Genomic DNA, 20,221 nt, shown 5'->3' with positions numbered 1-20,221 from the left:
CTTGTGTTCCTGGCTGATATACTACACCACCTGGAAATTGAGTTCCTGGTCCTCCGCCTCCTAATTGTGTTCCCGGGGGATAGAGAACTCCCCCTGAAGGTTGTGTTCCAGGACCCCTGGGTCCTACTTGTATTCCTGGTTGATATACTACACCACCTGGAGTTTGGGTTCCTGGACCACCACTTCCCACTACCTGTGTTCCCGAAGGATAGAGAAGCCCTCCGGGAAGTTGTGCCCCAGGGCCATCGCCTCCTCCTTGGGTTCCCGGCTGATAAACTACTCCTCCTGGCATTTGGCCACTAGGACCACTAGTTATAATTTGTGTGCCTGGTACACCGGGACCCGCCTGATTACCGGGTACTGTTCCACCATAGTAACCCGGGGGGTATTGTACGCCTCCTGTCGTTTGAGATCCAGGCCCTCCTCCCACTGGTGGAGTAGCAGGTTGAACACCACCAGGATACGTTCCTGGAGAGTGCGGAATAGAAAGAGTTCTCTTAATATACTTTTAAAATGTATGATAATAGTAGTGATAGTAATGACCAATATTTTTACCTGGAATTGTTCCACCAACTTGCGTGCCAGGAATAAATCCAGGAATATACATTCTTCCTGGTATCTGTACAGCGGGACCAGTCCCAGTCCCTCCTGTTATCGTTCCACCTCCCGTTGTTTGTGTCCCTGGTGTGCCACCGGGGTACGTCACTGTTCCTGGCCTAGTCCCCCCAGGATAGGTTCCTGGTACTCCTCCTATTTATTCGCGTTCATTAAATCGCCTCTTATAATTGAAGCCTGTCACTCGTTAACAAGGATTGCATGTGGTTTTCTGCGGTAGCGGTGCCTTTATTAAAATCGGCATTAGTGATTCGGATTATTTGGGGCGATATGCTTTTCGAGACATAAAAATAAAAAAAAGTACAGAGTATTATGCTCAATAGCTTTTATTCTAGATAAATTCATCTTTGCTACAAATGTATATTAAAAAATATAAAAAGTACTGCGCTGGGCATCATTTATATAGATGCTGTAAGTATTAGTGACGTGCATAATTATTATGAGCGACGTACAATCCAATCATCATGTACGCGCATTGCGTAATGTTGAGTCGTTAGTACGTTCGGATGGAATGAGTCAAGCGTACATTAATTCAATTAATAGAGGCATGGTAAGAATTTTCAGACTGAATTGCCCATCACACCTGTTGAAAGACCAGGTTGAGATTCGATGATACCTGGTATGGCTGGTGGCACTAATCTATCGTATCCGAGACATCCGTCGCATCCGTCGGCACCAGATGACATACTCTGAGCTTGGCCCATTCCACTGCTTCCACCTATGGGGGTAGGTATAAATAAATATGTGCGTATTTGAAAATAATTCGTTAAAATCGATTTCAAATAAAACTTTTGCTTATAAAATTGTTATTGATTATAGATAGCTTACGTTTATTTAATAGTGATACATTTGGTTATTGTTAGTTTTGTTTAGGGAGTGCGAGGTATCTCAGTAACCTAAAAAGAGAAATATACTTTTGTGAGACATATGTGCTGCATCTGTTGTGAGTTTATGGTAAACATTTTAGAATAATAGATTCGACATTAAATTAAATATATAACAGTATACAGGTAAAAATAAGCAAGGGAGAATTGTAACTTTTAAAATCTGAATCTTCATATAAATTGATCGCTGAAAATTCAAAAAAGACACCGAAGCAAGGAAACTTACTAACGACAGCCCTGGACGCATGCTGGGTCGCTTCGGCCTCAGCCTTTCCTTCCTTCTGTCCATCATTGCCAACGTTCAGATACTGCGACTGCGTCTGACCCCTGAATCGACCAGCACCCCTGTACGGTCCAGCCTCTCGTTTCCTCCTCGCAAATTCTTGCTGGTTCAGCCTTTCGCGTTCCTCCATAATAGTCTGGCGTTTGGCGCGGACCTTCAGAGGTCTGAGCACTACATCAGCGACGCGTTTCTGGACGATGTCGTTCTCATCTTCCGGAAGCTCGTTGTAGAAGGGATCGTCAGCGGTTTCGGACGTGGGTTTGGTGTTTTGGAGAAGAATGAAGGTCATACCGTGGCAGAACTCCACTATACGCCCACCCGCCAGACGCCAGGCCTAAATCGACGATGATAATTTTTTTTTTTGTTATAATTATTTTTGGCGGTTAGATAATAAGTAGGTGTGCAAATGATTATTTAGTTTCCTGCCGATTGCGCGGTAATCGAGCGAGTTCGGGGGATAAACTTTTTTTGCGCGTTTCCGGCGGCACTTAACAATGTGCGATTAACGCAACGTGTGGATCGGCATCACTTGAGAAAAGACACGATTTTCGCAATAACGGAAAATTGCCGCAAGTCGCTGAGCCTTGAATCGTTCTATGGCGAGCGCGCAGAGTATCGAGTTAATCCTTCTTCATTGAAACAAAAGTTATGTTCTTCACGGAATAACTTTTATATAGGCAAAAAGATGTTTATAACGTACCTCGATTTTGGTCAGCGAGCGATCGGAAGCGAAGATGGTGTGCTTGTTGTTCCGAATCACTTCTCTCCAGAGCCTGGTGTCGTCGGCTTCGTTGCCCTTTAGCTTGTCTAGATAACAAACGCTCAGGGCTCCGTCTCGGTAGGCGGTGTAGTGCTGGAAAATCGGTTGTCGCAGGATGATTATCTCGCCGTACAAACGCGTGCTATTTTTAGAGAAAGGGGAACATTTTCTTTGCTCCGATGCGATGCGGGCCGTTCACACTTACCGTGGCTGTGTCGGTGAAGATTCTCGGCTTCTTGTAGACCACCACGTGAGTGTTGGTGTCTTGGTAGTATTCATTGTCTACCGATCGATCAAAGCGCGTCTTCTCCTGCAAAGTTGTCGAGAATGAAAAATTTTGAAATCACAATAACTCATTACAAGAATTTGGAAACCATCGCAAAGAAGGAAATAGTATCAAGTTGCGTTGAACTATAAACACTGAACGCTCTATTGATAAATTTCCGCATAATCAAACGGCTAACTGCAGTGCTCCAAGATTATTTATCAGCATAAAAGTCATAATTGCCGCGAGCGGCCATTTCCGCTGAATGAGTATATAACAACAATAAAAACATCGAGCTAAACAAAGAAAAATTAATAGAAACTATAAAAATTAAAACGCTCTCGGTAAGTCGAGTACATTGATCAATTGTACGAAATTGCGTAATTGCGAGACTACAAACACCAGAAAATAGCCTCTTTCGTCTACTATATATAACGGCGTTATTAGAGCATCGAGCGAAGGAAAAATGCGGGCTGTCGCGATAATCGTTTATATACGCAGCTGTCGTAATAGAAACTAGTACAGTCGGATGCTAAGAAAAGCCGCGATATAATGAATGGCGCCTGTCGCGCGTCGGCCATAAAATAATTGCTTAAAAAGCAGATTGCGCGTGGAAAGAGGCCGGCGCTGTTCGCTCGTATCGTCGCGTCTTAGGCTTTATCCGATGAACTCTGAACCCGCCTTTTCTTCGGAGAATCTATTGGGCTTCTACTGCACACACAACTGTGAGAGTGATTGTTATACTCTTATAGTTGTTTCTTTTTCACGGTGTCATTGTTGATGATTAAACGATTTTGCTCTGGAATAATATTCTTACGGCTGTAGGCGCAGAGCTACTGTCTCTGCGATGGTTTTCCACCGTGTCAGCGGGAAATTTAATACGCGCGCGGCTCGCTGCAGACTTGCAAATGCTTGGGACGACTTGGCCGAGTTTCTTGGGATTAGTTTTAAATTATTCAATCTTGTATTCCAACGATATTTTGAATAGCTGCTGGTTTATAAAAGCATTATACACGCGACACGAGCTTACAAGCTTTATTCATTACAAACATCGAAATATCTAAGCTTCTGAAGTCGAAACAACGTTTCGAAAAACTTGTTTCGACTGTTAACCGAGTATACCATAATCGAATGTTCTGCGACAATATAACTCACGTGAAACCTCTGCGCTCTGGCCTCGGCGATGTCGATAAAGCAGCAGCAGCCGGCGATGGCCAAAGCAGCGGCGACAAGGAAACGCATGCTGGCGACGATTCGTCCCTCGACCTCGATGTCGTATACTTATGCGTGCGTAAAACGATGTGTTCGCGGCCAGACTCGCTCGCCTACTGAGTAGGGCTTGCAGCGCGTCGCCCGTAACTCGCTTCTCTCTCTCCCCTGCGCGTTATCCTCTACACGAGCGCACAGATACGAGTAGTACAGCCACACGACGCTGAACGATCGTCGCGGAGAAGCGTGAAGCACGATCACCCGAGATGCGCGCGCGCGCGAGTGTGACGACTGACAAGACTAGCTGCCGAAGACGACGGCTTATTTATAGAGATGCGCGCCGCCGTTGCCGTCGATATATTACGATGATGGATATATAGAGGCGAGGGTGTGACACGCACAGGCCGAAGGTGATGAATGGAGTCTTTGTCGTAACCTTGAACGATTTGCGATCGGCCGTTAAAGGACGAGAGAGATGCTGGAGAGATGTCGGCCGGACGATTGTAGAGCGAGGGAGGATCGGTTGGTACTCCGTTGCGAAATAAGTGCACACCGTCTTCAACATCATAGTTTCGAGTCGACGCGATCCTGTGATGAATCGCAGACGCGCACTGTTGACTTTGCAAATCCCTTCTAATCCCGGCGATATCTAGGTTCTGCGCGTATACAGGCACTTTAATCGAGTTTCATTTTCATATAATTCAAAGAAATCTCGCCTGCAGCTCTCCTCTCTGGTGTACATCCATACCGATCTCGATCTCGACCATAACTGCACTTGCCCTCGTTTTTTCCCCGGTATAACAATACGTCTTACGCCCATCATATCCGACGACGAGATACGACGCGCCCATACAGATCGCGAGCCAAGCGAGGCCTATCGAATCCAAGGTTCCAGCAGCAGAGCACAGAGCCCTGCAGCAACGCGCGAGATGGCCCGAATACCCGCTGTTCCCATTGCGATAAAGTTCTGAGCTTGCGTCACAGCTAAGCCGTTTAGATTTTCTCTCGCGATTCTTTTCGGCTGCTGCGACAACGGCGTCATTCATCGGGCGGAACTTGTACGATTTTTTGCCAGACCAATGGATGCTCCAATATTACGCTTCACGCGCGGCTTGCGCAAGCTTTCGATATGAGCCATAGTCGAGAGGTATATAATACTGCAGTACTACTTTTATGCACTGCAGAGATGCAGTTGTGAGGCGGTTTTTGCGATGCCGAACCGTTCGCCGGTGGGATTTTATGATGCCATGTGCCGTGGATTGACTGATAGAGTTTGTGATATGTGTGTTTGTGGGTCAAGTGACTGGATTTTGAGCTTTTTTGAGCTTTAGCTTCGGTACAGCACGTGCATAAGTGTCGAGCAGCGCTGACATGTCTCGTTAATATAGCCAGAATTGATGAGGTAGCAGCATCGCGTATATATTATATACTTGCTAATCATTATTATACAGTTCATTTTTGTTTTTCCTTGTTTTTTAAGGCAACTATGGCCGTGAAAATCATTTCACGTGCCAAGCGCATGCATCACAAGTTATTGGACTTCTAATAAAATAATTTATGTTCTTGCCTCCGAAGAGCGGCAAACACTGCAAGGTCTTGCATTATAAAAAATCGGCCTATACAGAGAAAATATATACATTTATTCGTGGAAAGCGACGAAAAAAAGGAAATTTCATTCGCCGCGGACGTTCAGAATATACAATTTGAACGAAATTTACACTCTATACATATAAATATTCTGTAATTTTAGAACTTGTTTTTTTTTAACTTTTCAACCTTACTTAATGTTTTGAGCGTGACTAGTGATAGCGTGCTTGAAGACATTTAAAATTGCGCAGTTGAGCAGATCGCTTATAAAATAAAGTTATTTTTCAAGGTTCAGTTGCTAAAAATTGAGCAACGAATGAATTTTCTTGCTCAACAGATTGACTAAGTATTAAGTAAGTTATACGTTAGTAAAATTGCATTATAATAAATTAATAAACGTTCTTTTCGATTCTTTTATTTCTATAATAGGAGTATCTGATATAATACACTCTATATTTGTAGATACTTTATACAAAAGCGTCAAATTATCATTAATTTTATAATATACTTGGAATGAAGGCGCGCTCTCGATTCTATCTCTGTCTAATAACACTGGTAGAAAATCCACCATAAGTGTTGGGCGGCACATTAACGTCTGCTAATATTTTATAAGCATTTAACATGTTACTAAATCCCTCAAAACTATTTAAAAAAAAATATTAATAATGCTAAATCTCGTCGTCATTGGTTTAAGTAGTGAATTTGAAGAAAAGTTCAGTATAAGAATCGGAGGCTTTGTCTATCATTACACAATGCCATTTATTTGCATTATAAAAAAGTAATAGAACTGAAATTTTACACAGATACACTGAAATACTTTTGTGTTCGACTACAGCACTCATGATAATTATTTAGTCGTATAGCATGAGTTTGCATTCACATCAGTGTCGGAGTCAAAATCAGAAGTTGTTCAGTTAAAGTCGATTCAACTTTAAATATCTTTCCACAATCACAAAAGAAATCCATATCCAAAATATAAGCTTTCTAGACCTGTTAGTTTTCGAATTATAAAAAATGCAAAAATGGAAAAACAGGTATCGGTCTCAAAATCTCTCACAACTGTTAAAAGTCAAAATTCTAATTAATACCTTGACAAAAAAGCCAAAACATTTATCACTTTTTCCATGTAAAAATACGCCGGAAACCAGAAATACAATGTGCTAGAGATAGTAGTTTCTGCGTAACTGGCTATAAGTAAAATTCGACCTGCTCAATTAAAAAATTCGCATGAGCCTTGATGTGAAAATATGAACGAAAACAGTTAAATCAGAATCATCTAGGTTACATATTTCTAGGTAACATAGGAAGTGGCAGTAGTCTAGTTTAGTTATCTAGTAGCTTTTTTACAATTCAAAGAGCATTGTATAATGATAGACTTAAACTTACTGACTCGGATACTGAACTTTTCTTTAAATTCACCTCTTAAACCTCACCGAAAATGCTTCACAACAAAGCTACTCTTGCTGTCGAGCCTTTTCCTCAATTGTCAGTGCGTTTCGATAGACAATAGTTTCTTCGTCCTCGATAATAGTCTTCAAGCATTGGAGGATGTCTTCTTCTTCGTCGACTTCATCCCAAAGGCGGATCTGATTATGAAAACTGCCAGGCTGCTTGGTAGAATCTACCACGCTTTTAAGCCTCTCCACGGATCGGACGAGTCCCAGGACAGTAAGAACATCGAGAAAATCTTGAGCACAATGAAGACTATTTCGTCAGGCGTCAAAAGAATTGAGACCGACTTAAAACACTACCTGGGCTCAGGTCAGCTGGTTGCTCAGATTAGCCAAGCCAACACGTTGATAGAGATCTACGAGTTGATCGTCAAGATAGAGATCAATTACGAATCCTTTTGAGCATTCCAATGAGAGAATAGAATTTGACCCGGACGTTGTAAAACGTCTGTACGATCGTATCATTGATATTGATGACGGGGAATACCCGGACAGTTGCTTAGTGTCTATAAACGATTGACGGAGGTCCGCACGGGTGTTAGTATATTTCAGCAAATTACCGATAGGAAGCAGGTTGGTTTTTACGTGTGTTTGACAATTATTAATGCGCAGCAGGTAGATGTATCATATTGAATGTTCTCTTTGTATTTGGAATAGTGTATTTGTATGTACAACTAATAGAGGCGAAAATGGGCAGCTGTTCCAAGCGTGAATGATGCAGATGATGATTTTTATAATGATGCTCAAAAACCAAATTTTTACCTGAATTGTTATGCTTATAGTATACGCGACAATAGGTCTTGTAAACTTGTAATTAATCTATATTTTTTCATTTGTCACACAAAGTCAACCCAGTTAATGTGCTTAATGAAGCAGTCGTCGCAGCATATCCTGAAAACCTTATACAGCAATATCAATTTAGCAGAGATTGAAGTTCTCAGTATGTTTCAGTATGTTCATAACCACAGGATTGTGCCAAACGGTAAGTTATACGATTTCGTTGTGAAAATTGAATTTTGCAACAGATTAAATAATAATTATATTATCTTCTGTAACAGATACAGACTCATTCATAAGGAATAATAACCATATGAGGTCGTATTTGAAAAACGCCTGTCCAAGGATTTCCGAAAACATTCGGACATTCAAAGAATATATGAAAATCGCTCCGCGAGAGTTTTGGAACTGCGATGCGTCGGAGCAGATAGAAGGTAATAGCAACACTTATCCGTGTTTTTATAATGTAGCCATATGACAATGGCAATAGTAAAAACATATATTGCTAAGATTCAATTCTGTTACAGGCAACACATTTTTCAAACTGGGACCAATCTTTCAAAGGTACATTTTAATAGAAAATGATGGTAGAAAGTATGATCGCAGATATCCGTACACCCCGTATCGTCGATAAAAGAGTGGGGCGGATGTTCTGTAATCGACCAAGTCTTCGATATCTGTTATAGTACTGAATGTCACGTTCACCTCTATAACCGATGCTACGGTATCGTTATTCGAGACGCGAGTACGCTGACAGTTATGGAGTCGAAGTCTGCGTATCGCTACTATATTTAAATATCTGCTATGTATGTATGTATAATATACAGAATGCTTGAATTTAAAAATGTTTCGTATTTTAGAATTCCGGAAGCGCTCGAAGATACAATTACATGAAACTGTTAGCCAAAGAGGAGGTCTTAGGTAATTCCAACAATTGCAAGGGTGCTAAAAACGTGACGATCTATATAAAGGACTTGGATCTCTTGGTGCCAGGTTTATCAGATATCTGCTTCTGCACTTGTGACGACGTCTGCAATAATCACACGCTACGTCACTTTAGCTTGAGAGATGTCATTTCTGACGTCAAAGACAACAAGTGAGTTTTACATCCTCATTGCGCGTTTGAACTTTTATCCGCTTCATACAGGTTTGCCTTGTCCTAATTGTTGTAGAGTCATCAGGTGCGAGACTCGTGAGCAAGAGTAAACATCGATACCCTAGATGCGCCACCAAACTGTGTCCTTACCGGCTTGAGATTTGCGCTGGATGATAAAGCCTTAAAATTGGAAATTCGATACACGCCGTTTAACTTCATTACCGGCCATCTAGATGACGATAAATCACAGTGGTATTCTAATCCCTCCGAGGATGACTCTAGGTAAAAGTCATTTTAAACACCAAAACGTTAAAAAATCCATTGGTAAAAATTACCTATGCCAATTAATACAAGCTGTTGCCATAATAACTGAGACAATAATTTTACAACTCGCAGGTTTGAAATGAATAAAGCCGGCAACGAATTACTTACCGATCACGTGAATCTAATTGAGAGCGAGAAGACAAAGGGCTTTGTTATGTTCAAGCCGAGCTCTTTAGAGACTGACGTTGGTCAGAACGTCGTTCCTTACATCGATAGTCAGCCGATCGTTCCGGCTCCCTTTACTTTGCTCTCCGGCGCTGGCATTGCTCTAAGGGATAACAAAATAGGATCATCTGGATTTTTGACGCTCAAGCTTGTTACGTACGATTATTCGGGCCATTTCGACGACAAATGCGATAAGGAGACAATTAGAAATAATTTTGATTTTAGCCTATTTTAGAATAGGATTGTTACTATTCTAATAAATAGTAGAGCTGATTTATTTTTGTGTAACTTATTCTTAACTGCCTAACGTTCATATGTCACCTGATTTGTTGATAGGAATAATTATTATAATTCTGTGGATTTGGTTGAGACTATAATTATAAGAGGAGTTATATTGGCCAGAAAAACCGACTTATTTTTTATAATTTTAGCCGAATCTGTGACCCAAAAAGTGTTGACTTCAATCTTCTAGTCTGTGCTTTTCAACGAGATTATGTAAAAATGACTGATAAGACAATAGATGTACTAATATTCGAAATTTAAATATAGTTACGCCGACCTCACTTTTTGAATTATCACTCGTATAACACTCAAATATTCTATCGATTATTCATTTTTGTTATTCCATTACAGAATCGCGTATACTGCTTGAATAAAATATGAAAGTTCACGCGTTTGCAAGATGGCATCAGTTGTGCAAATATTGACTAACTATGGCATAGTGACACTTCTGGATTCGAGTTTTCTCGAATTGCTTATCAAGAATAGACAGCATACAGGTATACATATAAGCACGATTGATAATTTGGTTTTTTTCCATAAAGGTAAGAAAGGGATTATCACAAGATCACCTGGGACAGTCGTAAAGTCAACATCGACACGATCGACTCGCCTGCCAACAGCGTTCGCACAGGCTTGCGATTCGCAGTGGACGATGGTGCCCTGAAACTGGAAATCCGATACACCCCATTCGACTTCGAGACCGGTACACTCGATGATACCCAGTCGACCTGGCTCTCCAGCCCTTCCCGAGACGATTCAAGGTATTGAATTTGGAAAATTAATCGGCACCTCTAAGTTCTAATAGATTTTTTAATCTGGCTTGCAGGTCGGAGATCAAGTTCGATAAAGATCTGCCGTTCAACTACGTGAACTTGGCCAGTACGAAAACAAAGACATTCGAGTCACTTTTAAGACGAGTTCGCTGAAGATTGACGTCGGCCAGAACGTCGTTCCCTACCTCGACACTCAACCGGTCAGTTCGACGCCGTTTACGTTGCTTTCGGGTGCTGGCATCGTTTACAGAGAAGCCAAGAGATCATCTGGATTTTTATCGCTCAATAACTCAAGACCTTCGACTACGCGCTGCATCTGAGCTTGAATACCGAAGACGGGCTTAACTAATATAAAACAGAGGCTATGATCGATTGGCGACGGTGGATAGATCATATAGATTATTTTTTTACTCTTTAACTTGTAAGCTAAATTGGCGCTAAAGTAGCATTTATAGATAATGATCAATGTGATCACGTCTGTAAATATATTTTAAGTTTAAAGCGCTTTACGTCTATTTTTATTGTTCACTTAAAATTTTATGATTCAGTAAAAAAAAATGTACACACTTCCAGACATATCTTATATAATGTTTCTTTATTTAAAGACATTAGACTCTTCTCACAAAATGTACTGAAAATAGTCGTAAAAATCTGTGTATATGTATATATAGGCACTCTGTAAATTACAGGTCGAGCAGGCAAGGGTGAAAGTATCGACTTGTGCATGATGTCAAAGCCCATTAATATACAGTTGAATAAAAACTTATAAAATAACGTTGCGCTAACAGCTATAAGATAATTAAGTATAGGGAATGCTATTTACAGTTCATTATAGAAAAGTTATCTTATCACTTACAGTCAGCATAATATATCGTAAGGAAATCGTTTGTCTAACCGGTTTAACTATAATTTTCATACAGTACAAGAATTTAGCTTTTTAAAACTTCTGGTTTATACACCTTTAACAAAATTACATTCCATTTTATACCAATTTAACAAGAAACTTTACAGAGAACCAATCGCTTCAATCGTCGTTTTTTGCGTAAGGACAATTCGTAAGTACACAGTTCCAGAAAACAAAAGTTGCTCAAGGCGCTATTCTTCGTTACGATGACTAGGATAAACGCAGGCAGCCACACACTCCGCACACTCGCGCGGGCGTTTGTCGCCTGGCGAATGGGTAAACTCAAAAAGCTTAAAAATCTAGCACACTCTTAAACTCAAAACTGCCTCCATCTCGCGATACTGCGTCGCGGAATCTTATATGCATCCACGCGCTTCGATCGCATGCCTCATCCTTATTCGCCGGTCGACAGTTACATAACGTATAATAAAAAATAAAAGCGACGATCCGCGACACGTGATACCGATACCATAACAGTATATATTTACAAATAGCGTGTACACGTTTTGGAGTCGTCGCAAGAAAGTTAACATTAAACATTGGTATCGTAGCTGTATAGAGGCTTGTTGAGCGAAAAGTCGCGCGCAGCCTCGGACGCGATTTTTTTTTCCTTAAATTTCCATTGGCAGAGTCAAACTTTGGACGATTTTGGCATCGAAAGATAATCGCAAGACGAGTTCGACTAGCTCACACACTCGGTCGAGTCGCCGGCGAGGGCGACGTCGGTATTATAAAAAGAAGATAAAAGAAGAGGTAAACGATAACACTTTAAAGAGAAGAAGATAGATGTAACAGCGATGCATACTCTATTGCGTAGTATGAAGACATAGTGAAGATAAAAACTCATATAATTTGCATTCGGTATTTACACGGAGATGCGACTTTGTAGCTGCCGTGGCACGGGCATTGGTTATTATTCGCTATGCACTTAATTTTAGATGGCACTCTGAGAATCGGGCTCAGCGTTCAACGCGAACGCTCGCGATATTTATTTACAAGTATTCGTGTATGCATAATGCAGTTTCGCGTTATCGACGCGCGGATTTTATTATATACGCATACAGGCACTTGGTGACTTATTAAGCTAACGTTTATTGCTATATGTATGTACTGTACTCTCTACAGATGGTCCCTAGTAGGAAAAGATATATAAACGTATATATTTATACACATTTGGAATAACGTCTCTTGCTAGTGAGTGGAGAACGTGTGTGTGTGTGTGTGTGATATACGTGCATACGTTTTGGATCACAAATTTAGACTGATACGCGGAAAACCGGATTGAGAATTATGCAACCGCACTTTGCGCTCGCGGGACCTTTCGATTGCTTTTCCGATTCATATTTACCAGAAACATCGTTAAAAATACACCTTTCGATTTCGTGCGCACGAGTATAAAAAAGTCCAATTTTTCTCGAATCCTGAGCTTTGTACGCGAAATCGAAAAATCGGTAAAGATCGTTCAGGCGAAATCCAAGCAATCGGCGAACGATCAGGCGATCGCCAGGTTCAGAGTCATCGACTGTGGCCTGGAGAACGCGGAGAGCCTTTGTGGATCGTTGAAATCGAAGACCTGATGATTCGCCGGCTGTTGCTGTTGATGATGCGGCGGCTGCAACGGCGCCGCGATCTTCCTCGCTGCGAGATGCTCGGGGTTCGGCGATATGACGGACGTCCTGATGACCATCCGGGACAGCAGGTCTCTGCTCCTCTGAGCCTCGACGTCCGGCTCGACACCCGTGTGTCTGATTATCGCCGAGAAGGCCGAGTTTGGAGTCTGCTGCTGCTGCTGCTGGGGTTGAGTCACGGGGTTACCGCGCGGTGGGACGATGACGCTCGTGGGGTAGGACGACGAAGGCGATGACGAGATCGTCCTCGGCGACGAGGAGGAGGAGGAGGAGGAGGAGGAGGAGGAGGAGGTCGGACTGACGGACGTCTCGCGCTTCTGGTGGTGCGAGCGCATGCAGGAGGACTCCTCGTGTTTGTACAGGTAGGATTTGAGGGCGAAAGCCTTGCCGCAGCGGCCGCAGACGTGCGGCTTCGTGTTCGAGTGGGTCTGAATGTGAGCGCGCAGGTTGGACTTGTCGGCGAAGGCCTTGTTGCAGATCGTGCACTTGAAGGGCTTCTCGCCTGGAAAGAAAATCGGCGTTAGGCCTATGCGTACTTATACACGTCGATCGCAGAGAATGGTCGCAATCGCTTAACAATTACCAGTATGAGTCCGAATGTGTCCCTGGAGCAGCCAAGGCCTGGAGAAGCACTTGCCGCAGAAGTGGCACTTGCAGCCCTGGTTGTGGGTCCTCACGTGCATGCTGAAGGCTGGTATGCTGACGTAGACCTTGTCGCAGTGAGGACAGCGCCGGGCCTTCTTGTCGCCGAGGGACCGGTGGGTCTGACGGTGCCTGGCCAAGTTCGAGGAGGTCGAGTACTTTTTGCCGCAGTCGGGGCACTCGTGCTCCTCGGCGCCGTCCTGCGCCTGCTGGCCCGAGTTCTGGTGCTGGCCTTCCAGCATGGGGTTCTGAGCCTGCGCCGGCGTCGCCACGATGTCCATCGTCGTCATGTGTTGCACGCCGTTCTGCCGATTCGAACCGATTCGTGAGTATTCGATAGACGTATCATCGTGTTCGAGCACATCGAACACCGTCAAACGCACCTGATTGAACGGAGCCGGGAATCTCTGGCGCTCCCCGGCCCTCCTGCAGGACTTGAGCTCGTGAAGCTGCTGGTTCTCGGCCTCCATCCTCTCGAAGAAGAGCCGCTGCTGCGACGCCGGCAGAGGTGCCGGTCTCTGATGGTACACGTTCGTCGCCGGATGGACCAGCGTACCGGCCGCGGCGGCCAAGCTCACCTCCGCCAGTTTGGTCAAGTTGTAGAGCTCCTCGGGGCACTCGCTTGAGCTCTCGCTGCCGCACTCGCTCGCCCCGTCGGATGTCGGCTGCTGGCCACCGCCGTACTCGGCTAGACGCACACCGCGCTCTGGACTGTATTCTGGAAGAGACGCCGGGGGGAAGGTTCAGTTTAAACTCATTGATATCGATCCAAAAATGCGAGTACGATAAATTGCACCTCTCGAGAGCGCTTACAGAATCAACAAGTATTTTAATCAGAAGCGCGCTCGCCAAGTTTCGCGCGATATCCAAGAGTCCCGCCGCGCGCAAGGTGGTTATGCGAATAGATTTAATGCGGGCAATATAGGAGCGAAGCGTCGAAGGTCTCATTCGTCGCGCAGTCTGGCGTTTTTCCAAAGCCCCGCGATAGCGCGATTTTCGAGGGAAACGGCGCCGCGGCAGCCAGATCGCCCGTGATTTACGTCATCCGTGCGCGCAGCTTTCTTCGCGCGAGTGCGGGCATGTGACGATGTCCGATCTGTATAGTCGTTAGAAGTTATGTAAACCGGTGTAACGCAAGCTCTCTCTCTCTATGACATGTACCTATCGAATTGTTTGTTTGCGAATTATATAGTTCGCGCGATCGTGTCAACAGTTTTTCAGATGCTCTACCACTATACCATTAATACACCCATACTCTTGATTTGAAAATCTCCCATCATCGTCGTCACGAGCTTAACGAAAGAAAGCACGGCGAACACGACGTCGTAAAAACGGCACACGAGAGCGAAAGAGAGAGAGAGAGAGAGAGAGAGAGAGAGAGAGAGAGAGAGAGAGAGAGAGCTATGTGTCGGCGAGCCGCTGCTCCTCTTTTCGGCTAGAACGGAAATAGAAGCAACGAGCCGGGGGTTGAATGGCACCAAGCGCCGCAACGAGAGCTTGCGCGCGCGCGCGGAGCTTGAATGCGCTCGTGACGCTCGTCGCGAGTGTATTTTCGGCCGTACGACCATTTCGTTGGATGATTTATCGGCGACGATTATCCTCGCAGGTACTTCGATTTCGATGTTGCCCGCTACCGTGTAATATCTTTACGTCGAATAAGCGCGTGCTCGAGTGTATTCTGGTTCGATGATAATATAGTAATAACGATCCCGGCTCGCGAAAAGCTTACGCGCCTGTCTTTCAACGTAGGTACGTTGTTTCGTTATTCATTTTTTTTATCTGTACACGCGCGCGCGCGTGTGTGTTTGTGACACAGCTTCCGAGGTCAAGAACCTCCGGGGTACGGCGAATCCTCTCTATGCGCTAGTGGATATTTTCGACGCGACGCGCGCAGCTATACGCTCGTCATTTTTTGTCCGAAAAGAATAACGATCCGTTGGAACACTGTACCGATCTATTTTCCAACGATCGGCTCGCGCAAGCGTGCGGTGATTTCACGGATAAATATTTTCGGAGCCGGGCTTTTTCCACTATAACAACGAAGCCGCTGCGCGTGGTTTAACAACGAGATTGTTATGGAAAGCTTGAGGCAGCTTCGTCAACAAGTGCGCCGAGGCGTGGCTATTTTTAGGATCCGAATAATTCGCCGAAAAACAGTCGAGATTCGTTATTATATTTTCAAGTGTATGATAAAAAAAAATCGAAACTTACCCCTGCCGATTTCTTCGAACTCGCCGGTGCCATTGTACCGGCGCCTCGTGATGAGAAAAGCTCTCGGCATCTCTCCTCCTCTAGCTTCTTCGACAAGCTCCTTCGCCTATGCGTTTATACCGATCGTGTAACGGTCTCAACAAAATCGGCGGTAATCACACTCTCTTCATTCCACTGTATACAAAAAGTCCGCCGATTTCACAAACCGATCTTTTCCCTCCCTATGTATATACCGGTCGCTTGGATATAACAGTAGCACAGAGAACTCGAGCAACGACGACGATACGCACGCCTCGCAGCTCTGGGGCGCAGTAGTGGCCGCGCCGTCAAGTCGGGGCTACATATAGCCGCCGTGTGCGAGCGGCGCGCAGCCTCCCTTCCTCTTTCGAGATTTTCGTCTCTCGTCCCCTTTGCCGCAGCCGCCGCCGCCGCCGCCGCCGCCGCCGCCACCGTTCAGCTGCCGGGCGTCTCTATGCCATGCGTGTGGTTGTATGCACATATAGGTACGATATGGTGCCGGCTGTGCGCGAGAGAGAGCGAGAGAGAGCGAGAGAGAGAGAGAGCACGTGCACTTTTTCTCTGCGGGTGTGTATTGTACGGCTATCGGAGGCATTTCTTTTTTTGGACTTTGAGCATCGAGGGGGTGTTGTGCAGGTTCTCGTTGAGATTGCGAATTTGCGAAATCGAACGATATATTGTGGGTTTGTTATACACACGTTTTGTAAAAATATAACCATTATTTTCGACGTGGCACGGTTTACTTAAAATAATGTCGCGCTTGAAAGAAAAGCGGGTTTTCCAACACTACATTATGTGTACAGGATAAGTCAGCGCTGCTTCGAAGTGTGAAAGATGGACAATATTTCTGGAAACACGCACGGACTGCCTGCTAGATTTTCCCAGCCAAGAGTCGAGCTGCTGATGATCGTTTTCGGATACTCGAGAGACATTTGTGAAGCGCCGTAAATTTCGATACTTTAGCGCATCGGCAGACAATAATTGTCACTGTGAACCAAATGTCATCTGTCGTGCATTAAAAATCCTCCTACAGTAGCCGAATTTGCATAAAATTTTGTAGAAAACAAAAATAATGCGACATTTTTCATCAGTCCCGTTGTAAACCACTTTATCGTATTACAGAGACGTGAGAATTTCCATCATCTCAAAAATTTCTATGAGAAAATTCTCGCGCGCGCACACGTGCTCGGAAGGAGCTCGCACACGTATTGAAGTTGAAGTTTCAACACACGCAACGAAAAATGTGTTCATTGCGATCGCGTATTCGCTGATCACATTAACAAAACACTCGTCCACAGAAACTCGAGATTTATCGAGTATAGTGCAGCATACGAACTCGCCCCTCGTCAAGTACGTACGTACACACGCGACATGTATGTACACGTCGCTGAGGAAATTGCGTTTCTCGCACGGCGGGCGACGCGTTCTATTTTCGCCGCCTCCGCCCTTTTTGCGCGAGGAGTAAAGCAAGGAACCGCCGGCCGTGCCATAATGTGCGCCGCTCGCCACTCGGCGGCGGATACTCGGATTTTCTGGATTGACGTGTGATTTCGCTCCCGTGTGTGCCTCGGCTTTCACTCTTTTTACTCTCTACTCCTTATGGCTTTGCTTCGCGGCGTTGTTCCAACACTCGCTATGATGTCGTTTTCAGGATATATTTTATCATGACTGTTGTTGCGTATTTTTATGTATTATGGGTGCCAGTAATACCGTTTGCAATATGTTCAACACGACATCGTCTTAGAAGGAATAATCAGATGGAAGAACAAGAAGCCATTAAAACGATATTCACCGCACCAGCGTCGAAAAAAAACAGCGAATACATGATTCATCGCGACTCCAGATGACTTACTTTCGACGCTTTCAAACACGTTGTGTGTATACAGCCAACGCGACGAGGGACATTTCCGAGATTCGCGCGAGTTCAGCATACTCGGCCCGACGACCAAAAGAAAGCTCGTATATAGTCCCCCTCCCGTGATCGAAAAACCGCGAGGAAGCGCATATAAATCGAAAAATAGTCTCATTGACTCGAGTTTGCGCGCGCGCAACTACCACTTAGCGTGCGCTCGGCCGAAAGCTCAAAGCTCGCGAGCCGCTTGGCCCGGCATATAGCGTATCGAGCTCTAGAAGCCGCGATTGAATGAATGCCTCGCGGCTTAGTCAGCGTTGCGGGGCTAAATCCGACCCGCGAACGACTGGCGTCTGGCCAGAGAGAAAGAGAGAGAGAGAGAGAGAGAGAGAGAGAGAGAGAGAGAGAGAGAGAGAGAGAGAGAGTGTTATAGAGAAACCACCGCTCGAGCCGCAACCTGCTTCTTCGGCTCTCGCATGTACGGCTTTTAAGAACGCGCGCGCGCGCGTGAATCTGCGCCAAGTGCCGCCAGGAGCTTATGAAAATTTTTCCGGGGATCTGCATAAGACGCCCGAGCCTTTGTTTGTTTGCTGAGACGGTGTTACGGGTTGTATAACGTCAAAAGCTCGGGCGTACATTGTAAAGCTTTGGCGAAGCTTACGTAAGCGATTTGTCTGTTGATGATCAATCGACGAGGCTCCGCGTTCGCGGGGGAATTTTACGAGCGCACACGTGATTTCTCGGGACTTTAGAGACCTCGAGCATGGAGTGCGAGCCAACTGTTTGAGCTTTTCGATTCTAATGCTCGGAAGAGCGAACGGTTGCGATAAACGGGAAAACAAGCGACAGCGAAAAATAAAGGAAAGCTCATCGAGAGCAAACAGGTGTCACGTTTTCGGCGCAAGCCTTTCTCTCTCTCTCTCTCTCTCTCTCTCTCTCTCTCTCTCTCTCTATACATCGTCGGCCCGTCCGAAAATAAAGCCTCTCGCGCGCTGACGCAAATCTCTCTAATACCCTCTCGCTCGTGCTTTTCGCGCAAGCCGCGTCCGGCCACCTAACGATTCGACAAAGCTCGCAAGCTCATTTCTGCTCTTCGCGCTGGTTTGCACACGCGTGGGCGTGGCTGACTCGCGACGAGCGCAATTCCTGCTGCTTTTTAGTAGACGGAGCAATCGGTGAAAAATAATGACAATCGTGACTGTACATCGCGTTGTAGTCGCATTATTGAAAGATGCTGCGCTTGTAATAGAGTTCTAAACGACGCGTACTTGAAAAAAATGCCAAACCCACATCAACAAACGATTTTTCTCGCAATTATCTTCCGAGCGCATCGCTTCTGCGAGTCTTTAAATATAGCCTCTCGGGACGTCGTCGTGCCCCCGTCGCATCAGCGAGCGTTCGCTCGATCTCTGTCGCGTGCCACCGCTTTAGCCGGTCACGTGTCTGTATGTGTGTATGTGCCCGCGTATCGGAAGGAAGCGACATACGACGAGAGGGGAAGAGGAAAAAACGGGAAGACGTTCCGGGGCCGTTGGCTCTCTCGCTCTTTGGAGAAATTTAAAGCAGACGCACGAAGCGCAGATTTAAATCTACGCCGTCTACGCGCTTATGACTTTGACGATTTTTTCGAATTTCAAATCGATTTTTAAGAGCTTCGAAATTTCGTCTTTATCTGCTAGAAACGAAGTCAAGTAAATGGTATGAAGTATAGTAACGATAATGCATGTCTCTGTTTTTCCACGACTTCGTGTCTGCGTAAGCTCTCGGTTTATTATGTGTCGTGATCATTATGTTATCGTCGCTTGTTTTCGCTTTCGTGCGAAGCGAAAATTCGAAATTTCTTGAAATGTCTTGGTAAGCACATTTTACATCTCCACTCGATGCCCTCTTAATTTATCAAGGCTTGGATAATACTATTCGAGCATCGAATAAATTTATAACGAATCTCGGGATAATTCGTACACACAGGCGAGAAGCTCAACAAGTCAAGTAGACGGTCTATGCATGGTACACAGAAGCGAGCCCGGTCGCGTGTCACGTATCGCACCAGCTGAGCCAAGTCGAAAAAAGAAAACACACACGCGCACACCTTTGAAAAGGGAAGTAGAGAAAAGCTGAAAGGTGAAGCGGGATAGAAAGGCAGAAGTGCGCCCGGAAACGCCTGGTTCCTCCCTCTAACTTATTGCAGCTTACCGGCTGTCCGCCCGCTCCGAGGCTCAGAAAAAGGGGGTATCCAGTTTAAAAGCGAGCCGGAGAGGAGATGCCTCGCGAAGGGGGAAACTCTGGATTTATCGATGTATAAGGACAACTGCATGTACGTTTCGAGAACGGAGTCATTTTCGAGAAATAATAAACGGCTATGCGCAAACGTGGAAGTGAACGAGGCAGACAGAAAAGGGAAAACGAGAGACAGCGGACTGCAGATAACGAGAGATGTGCGCAGATAAAAATAGGCGTCGACCGCCGCTGCAGAGGCACACGGGCAGAGCGAGAGG

The 20,221-nt window shown here is 44.9% G+C and overlaps 4 protein-coding genes across 5 annotated transcripts; 2 read left to right on the top strand and 2 right to left on the bottom strand.

Moving 5' to 3' along the window:
* Positions 1 to 925: 925 nt before the first annotated feature.
* On the bottom strand, positions 926 to 4,299 carry LOC100120656 (venom protein F). The gene is made up of 6 exons (NM_001161688.1): positions 3,963 to 4,299; positions 2,748 to 2,852; positions 2,483 to 2,635; positions 1,726 to 2,116; positions 1,444 to 1,511; positions 926 to 1,333 (listed from the first exon to the last, which is right to left on the bottom strand). Exons 1-5 carry the CDS (start codon positions 4,047 to 4,049, stop codon positions 1,504 to 1,506), a joined length of 744 nt encoding a protein of 247 aa, NP_001155160.1. The 5' UTR covers positions 4,050 to 4,299; the 3' UTR covers positions 926 to 1,333; positions 1,444 to 1,503.
* A 2,541-nt stretch (positions 4,300 to 6,840) lies between these two features.
* LOC116416331 lies at positions 6,841 to 8,021 on the top strand. 2 transcript variants are annotated; one of them, XM_031924225.1, is made up of 2 exons: positions 6,841 to 7,627; positions 7,901 to 8,021. In XM_031924225.1, exon 1 carries the CDS (start codon positions 6,971 to 6,973, stop codon positions 7,454 to 7,456), a length of 486 nt encoding a protein of 161 aa, XP_031780085.1. In that variant the 5' UTR covers positions 6,841 to 6,970; the 3' UTR covers positions 7,457 to 7,627; positions 7,901 to 8,021. The 2 variants fall into 2 exon arrangements, with proteins under 2 accessions (XP_031780085.1, XP_031780096.1); XM_031924236.1 differs by having other exon boundaries at positions 7,712 to 8,021.
* On the top strand, positions 8,007 to 9,979 carry LOC100678267. The gene is made up of 6 exons (XM_031925659.1): positions 8,007 to 8,036; positions 8,150 to 8,265; positions 8,359 to 8,395; positions 8,692 to 8,927; positions 9,004 to 9,209; positions 9,324 to 9,979. The coding sequence occupies exons 1-5, from the start codon at positions 8,007 to 8,009 to the stop codon at positions 9,035 to 9,037; spliced, it is 453 nt and encodes a 150-aa protein (XP_031781519.1). The 3' UTR covers positions 9,038 to 9,209; positions 9,324 to 9,979.
* A 1,068-nt stretch (positions 9,980 to 11,047) lies between these two features.
* LOC100121812 (zinc finger protein 135) lies at positions 11,048 to 20,208 on the bottom strand. Its single transcript, XM_001605371.5, has 4 exons — positions 15,857 to 20,208; positions 14,029 to 14,363; positions 13,587 to 13,950; positions 11,048 to 13,505 (listed from the first exon to the last, which is right to left on the bottom strand). Exons 1-4 carry the CDS (start codon positions 15,924 to 15,926, stop codon positions 12,868 to 12,870), a joined length of 1,407 nt encoding a protein of 468 aa, XP_001605421.2. The 5' UTR covers positions 15,927 to 20,208; the 3' UTR covers positions 11,048 to 12,867.
* Between the last annotated feature and the right edge of the window lie 13 nt (positions 20,209 to 20,221).

Source organism: Nasonia vitripennis, chromosome 1 (genome assembly GCF_009193385.2).
Source record: "Nasonia vitripennis strain AsymCx chromosome 1, Nvit_psr_1.1, whole genome shotgun sequence".
Lineage (NCBI taxonomy): Eukaryota > Metazoa > Arthropoda > Insecta > Hymenoptera > Pteromalidae > Nasonia > Nasonia vitripennis.
This window is presented reverse-complemented; position numbering and strand designations above follow the sequence as displayed.